This window comes from Phaethon lepturus, unplaced genomic scaffold (genome assembly GCF_000687285.1).
Source record: "Phaethon lepturus isolate BGI_N335 unplaced genomic scaffold, ASM68728v1 scaffold15500, whole genome shotgun sequence".
Lineage (NCBI taxonomy): Eukaryota > Metazoa > Chordata > Aves > Phaethontiformes > Phaethontidae > Phaethon > Phaethon lepturus.
Genome location: NW_010511341.1, coordinates 12,652 through 19,069, shown reverse-complemented (window position 1 = coordinate 19,069; position 6,418 = coordinate 12,652). Strand labels below are relative to the sequence as shown.

The window sequence follows — 6,418 nt, the reverse complement described above, 5'->3', positions numbered from 1 at the left end:
CTGCTGAAGGGCTTGTGAATGCAGTTCTCAACTGTCATGGGTGATGACGGGAAATCAGCATCTGCATGTTCGCTGTGGACTTCCTCGCAAGGTCTGAGCAGCCACAACACCTTGTTCCGTTTTGTCACATGACTAAGCTGTTGTATGTTAAGAAGTGACCTGCTTCTCTTTCTTGGATGTTCAAGCAATAGTTCCCATTACCTCATAACCATTATACCTCATTTTGTTGCTCTTATTACAGACACAAAAGAAATTAAATATTACTCTGCTGCTTTCAATTCTTCCTCTTTTTCTCAGCTGCTTTGGCTCCTTCCCTGGTTGGATTCTCTCCTGCCTTGAGTCAGAGCGCTGTACCTCTTCTGCTGAATCCAGGGCTGCTGCCTGGTTGGCTGGGATCGTGGTGAAGGAGATGACAAAGCACTTTGCTCACTGGAAGAGGGACGTATTAAACATTGCAATGCCAGGCCAGAGAAGTTAGAAATGGATTTTGAAACCTGCTCCTGAGTGTGAATATGTGAATGTCTCCCTTGTGACCTGTTGGCACCAAGACATGGCTTTACATGTGCTGCAAATGCTTCTAGCAAAGAGAGCAGTTGTTGGAGAAATGAAAAGCATCACCCTTGTCTGGGAAACCGAACTGTTAAAAAAACCAAAAGTAATAGAGAAATGACACTAAGAGGTCAGTGCTAACTGCAAATGCTGGGTGAATTCTAGTGTCTTCCATGCCCCTCAAAAGCTTCAGTGAATGGAGACCCTGCTACCTTTTTGGAGGCAGTTCTCACAAGCAATAATTTCAATGTTCAGTCAGAAATCCACGTCTTTTTGTGCAAACTCCTTCAGCTTTGGCTCCCAGTTAGTGACTCCCTGGGAAGGCTTTTTTTCTGTGACATTCAAGAGCTCTTTACTGCTGGAAATCGCCCCTCTTTATACATGTGTTTTGCTCACTGTCCATACCTCCTTGCCAGTCTGCTCTTGGGTGGTAGCCTCTCTATCAGTTTCAGAACCGTGTTTTCTTTCTAGGATGCTGTTTTCTATCTAAAGAGTTTTATCTTTGTTTCTAGATTTGTTTTCTTCTGATTAAATTCTTTGTCTTCATGGTTACTGAGGATCTCTTACCAGTTATTTTAATCTGCAAATATTACTGGTGTAATTACTTGGTTTTCTCCAGTTCTATGGTAAAGATGTTGAAATTGTGACAGTCCTTAACACAGCACTGAATCATTAAGGTTGGAAAAGATCTCTAAGATCATCAAGTCCAACCATCAACCCAACACCACCATGCCCACTAAACCATGTCTCAAACTGCCACATCCACATGTTTTTTGAACACTTCCAGGGATGGTGACTCCACCACCTCCCTGGGCAGCCTGGTCCAATGCTTGACCACTCTTTCAGTAAAGAAATTTCTCTAAACCTCCCCTGGCACAACTTGAGGCCATTTCCTCTCCTCCTCTCAGTAGTTACTTGGGAGAAGAGACCAACACCCACCTCACCACAGCCCCCTTTCAGATAGTTGTAGAGAGCGATAAGGTCTCCCCTCAGCCTCCTCTTCAACAGACTGAACACCCCCAGTTCCCTCAGCCGCTCCTCATCAGACTTGTGCTCCAGACCCCTCACCAGCTTTGTTGCCCTTCTCTGGACACACTCCAGTACCTTGACATCCTTCTTGTAGTGAGGGGCCCAAAACTGAACACAGTATTCAAGATGCAGCCTTACAATCCTCATGGAAAATCAGAAGCCTTGTCCTGGATGGTGCTGTCAGTTACTCCTTCCACCGTACCCATCAGTGGGTGTTAATGGTGCCATCTCTTCTGCCAGCCGTGGCTGACCCTTACTGGGTTTGCAATAGTTGCCTCTCCTGGCTCTGATGGCACGGCTTAGTCTGGGACCACCAAAGGTTGCTAAGGCTGTTAATATCTTGGGTTAATGTTTTGAGTCCTGTTTTTTGAACGCAAATGATCCTCAGCTGCTGCTTCAGTTGTTCTTGGGTGCAATTTATGCAGCCCTGTGGGGTTTCAGTAGTCGCTTTTTAGCATTTCCACTAGTCACTAGTGTAATAGGAAACATTTGTTAATCACTCAGACACATATCGGACTCCGTCCAGAATTTGATGAGAGCCTCTCCTACACAGTGGTTCACACTTATGGTTTTTTATTTTCTGTCAAGTATTAGAGCTGGATCATTGCTCAAGTCCTGCTTTTTTGGGGGTATTTCAAGCAGGTCATTCTTTTGTCCTTAAATCTGCTGATACAAACTCTTAGCTGCTGGCTGGTTCTCTTTGCTGTCAACATAAATTTTAGCATGACAGTGTGTATTCTTAATAAGAGCTGCCACCTTTCCTCTGGGGCTAAGGTGGGGATGGAGCGCGATCTTCTGAGCAAATCCTCTTTTTCTCTCTTGTAACTGTGGCTTGTCCTTTGATGTTTTTGGCAAAGGGGATCGATTCTCTCATAAAGAGTATGGAAGGTGTTTCCAGTTGAAGATATTCCCTCCTGTTCAAATGATATTATAAGGCTGCTGGAAACAGCGTGCATCTTGCAGACTGGGTGAAGAGGGAGATAGGGAGGCAGACAGACAATCTAACACCCCTTCTGTCCTCCTTATGTCCTCCTTTGCTGCCCACCTGTCCTTGCCCCATATTTTAGGAGAGCTCAAGCTCAACCTTGCCTAAATTCTGGCTCTAGGCCTTCTAGCAAAATAGATTCGCATGACTTTAGCAATTTGCTGTAGGTAGACACTTAATGTTGTGTGTCACGTGAGCAATAGGAAGCCAGCGGAGCACAGAGCCTGCAGGCACCATGATGTGCTACAGAGACACAGCCCTGCTTGCCATAGTCTTCCAGAGTGTATTGTCTTGGTCATCTCCGAAGGTGGTGATGGGAAACAGAGTGTAACAGCAGGACCAGCACAGTAGAGTGTGCTAGGAAGGGAGAGGTTTCTGAAAGCGTGCTGTGCGCCAAAAATGATCCTTTGATGGTAAAATAGCCCCCGTCTTTGGTTTGCCACAACATGTGGTATTAGCAGGCTCTTGATCTGAGCAGAAGATGCAGCAGACATGGCTGAAACGGCTTTCATCGTTTTCATCACCTCTGTCCTCTCACCCGCCCATAAAAAAGGCATCTTTGTGAAAATAGGAAGCAGTGGGTGAGAAATAAGTACACTTCTGACATTTAAGGGAGACTGTTACTATGCCTGCAATCCCACCAAGATAAGCTGTCTGCATTAAAAACAGTCAGCATCAGAAAAAACTTGAGAGTGGATCCTCTCCAAGCAAAACTGTGTGCTTGATGACTTTTGACATGCTTGTCAACAATGCCTCCAACTTTGAGGACGTCCTGGGCTTCAGTCCCTGCTCCCTGAGCCATCACTGTCTTTTACAGCAGTTGAATGGGCCACAGAGGGCATTAAAGGAACAGGAACTCCCGGACACCCATGTCCCTGTTGCGAAGAGCCGTGGGCACGCTGTGCTCGCCGCCCTGAGAGCAAGGGTGCGCGGGCACTGACTGCTGAGCGAGGAGGCCAAGTGGGTGGCGTGACCCCCCACTCGCGGCGCAGGCACCCGTGGCAGCAGCAGGGCTGGGGTGCTGCGCAGGCGGTGTGGTGGGGAGTGCGCTGGCAGGAGAGGCTCGCCCAACCCTCCTGCTGCCGCTCTCGGCTCCCCGTGCCTCGGAGGCATCTCTCTCTCTCCATGCCCAGCACTGGCTAGCAGGCTGCGGTTCACCCCGTGGCGTGGGAGGTGTGGAGCTGAGCCCAGCCCTTTGTGTGACCCTCTCTTCTAACGGCGGCAGGAGTGGATGAGGACCTGCCCGTGGGCTAACTGGGGAGCACAGTTCTGGGATGCAGACAGGAGGAGCACTGAGTGAGGGGAGGCATGACCAGGCTTGAATTCCTGGAGCTGGATTTATGTTGTTTTTGTGTCTTTTATGTCAGAAGCCTAGAAGTACGAGGAAGAGCCAGACGGGTTGCTGAAACCTCTCGTGCTGCGGATCACTGCTGCAGCAAACGGCTGTGGTGAACATCTTCAAAAAGCAGTGGGGTGTCTGGTGATGCAGGCAAGGCTTTGAGGACACATCTGGCTTATTGGTGTGGTTGGAGGCAAAGCTGAGACCTTGCTTGGGAGACACAAGTGTGCGTATGCTGTTAAAGCGTGCTGTTCTCTGACCCTGGTTTGATGTTCAAGATCAAATCCTGCATGTTGGGATTGCTTCCTTCAGCCACAGAGGACACAAATCTCCAGTTTGTTCTTGTATTAAGCATTCCCTTGTTTTAAACACTGCCCACACAAATACACACTTCAGTGTAAATCTGTAAAATGGAAGACCAAACTGCTGTTTGTAATCACTTGTGTGCACCTATAAATCTGTGGGGAAAATCTCATTGCTGCCACTTAGAAATCTGTGGTCAATGAGGAATGGAAATGTCCCTGTCCCTCCTCATTATGATTTTGTAATGAGCTCTTACAAGTGCTGGTCCTCGCAGCATGGCCTGAATTCTGGATCCTTCCTTGGAAGGCAAGAGAAATTCTACCAAGATGAGTAGCACGGTGTCTGCCCCGGGCCCTAACCACGAGTTACTTGGCCAGGTTAGGTCCTGCTGCAGCGCTCAGCATTGACCTGAAGAGTTGATAAAAAAGCCCTTCCCTCTCTAAGGCATCCTCAGGTTAGAAGAGGACTGTGGGATTGCAGATAGTATTTGCAAAGGTAAGAGGGGCAGCAGAAGCTGCCAGAAGAGCCTGCCTGTGCCCCAGGTCACTGTGTGTTTCCCACATTTCGGCACACCGCTCGTTCAGCCCGCAGTGATTTGGTGTGGGTGAAGGCAGCCCACTGAGCTGGCTCTACCTGGGCTGTTAACGCCGGGGCAGCTCTGCTGAAGCTGCAACATTGACAATGTCTTCCTCTTCTTGGTTAGAATGGTTTTTGTCACAGTGGGACGGTGTCTGTGACTGGTGTTCTGTGACTCGGGGTCTGTGCCCTATGGAGCAGCCAAGGAAAAGGCGGGATGCACAGCAGACAGCAGTAAGTAATTTGTCCTGTGTGAAATGAAGCAATTCCCCAGCACCCACAGCTGCACTTGGGATCAGGTCCTCATCCATCTGCCGAGGGGAGGAGTCCTCAGCTCTGCCTCTCTCCTCTTCTGCAGGATGCCAGAGGTTTTGTCATTCCTTTCGCTCTGCTTGTGGTCCAGGACACCGCAGTGGAAAAGCAGCCGCCTCTGCTCGAGTGGGCTGCTGGAAAGGGTGCTTGGCTGGTGGGTGTGCGCTGGGCTGATTACTCAGCCCCTGACTGGCAGCGCAGCCCTTGTGTGTCCCACAAGCGCTTCGCCGCTGAGAGCACCTGCTTCCCGAGCCCGGCCGCTGAGCGCGGTTTTGTGCGAGCGCAGTCTGCTGCCGGGCTGGTCCCGCCGTGTGTGTGCCTGCTGCCTCAGTGTGGGAGGAGCAGGCGGGTGCCCCAAACTTGCAGTCAAGGGCGGAAACTCTTTGGGGTTTGCTGTTGATGCTTGAGGCTTTCATAGAGTTGCAGCGTCTGAGCTGGGTGTTCACTGCTGGAGTGATGCAGGCGTATAAAGGCAGAGCTAGGTCTTCCCCCAGGGCTCAGTCTGGGACAGCCCCGGCCGTTTTTGGCTGCCGTATGGAAGATCACGCCAAGCACACCCAGCCCATCCCGCTCCCAGCCATGCAGCAGAACTTGAACTACGTGTACCCCCAGATCTTTTGGGTGGACGGCTGTGCCAACACGAGTACTTCCTGCCCCCCAGCACCCCCCGTCGCTCCTTTCCCACCACCAGTACCCGACCGGAGGAGAAAGCCAAGGAACAACAGGGAAAGGAGGAGCGTCGGCTTCCTGGTGATCTTCTTGCTGATCCTGCTGGCCCTCACTGGAGTGGGGCTGAGCATGTTTCAGATTTTCCACCTGGAGAAGGAACTGGCTGAACTCAGAGAGGTGAGGTCTGCCTGGCTGCCCGGAGAGGCTCTCGGGGAACAGAAAAAAAAAAGAAAAACTTAAAATTGGGTCTGAGATGCTTAGGTGGTGCAAAACTCCCCAAGGACAGGCTGGTGTGCATTTAAATGTCTGCCGTGCCAGTGTAAGTGGGGTTGCTCATTACTGCGTGGGACTGCTCTATTGGAGACTGATATCTGGATGTCTTCATGTTTCTGAGTGCTGCAAGGTCTCTCCCTGTATATTTCTTAGCACTTTGCAGCTCCCCATGAGCACCCAGAAATTGCCAAGATAGTCAAAGATAATCCTTGGCTGCTTTAGATGATGCCCTTATGCTCTCACTCTGCTAAGACAGCTTGTCACTCTTCTCTTTTGACAGTCTGCCGGCACTGAACACATCCCTCCAGCTTTGGAGAAACTCATAGGTGAGTTGATGTTCGTAGAGGAGGAACTCCTCTGTGTCAGCATGTGTGAACGCTCCT

General features: G+C 50.1%; 1 protein-coding gene across 1 annotated transcript in view; it reads left to right on the top strand.

Annotated features, from left to right (window-relative positions):
- The first annotated feature begins 5,549 nt into the window (after positions 1 to 5,549).
- The window catches only part of FASLG (Fas ligand (TNF superfamily, member 6)), a 3,618-nt gene continuing 2,749 nt past the window's right edge, over positions 5,550 to 6,418 (top strand). Inside the window, 2 exon segments of the mRNA XM_010283686.1 lie at positions 5,550 to 5,939; positions 6,316 to 6,361. Of these exon segments, the coding sequence (XP_010281988.1) occupies positions 5,550 to 5,939; positions 6,316 to 6,361 (436 nt within the window).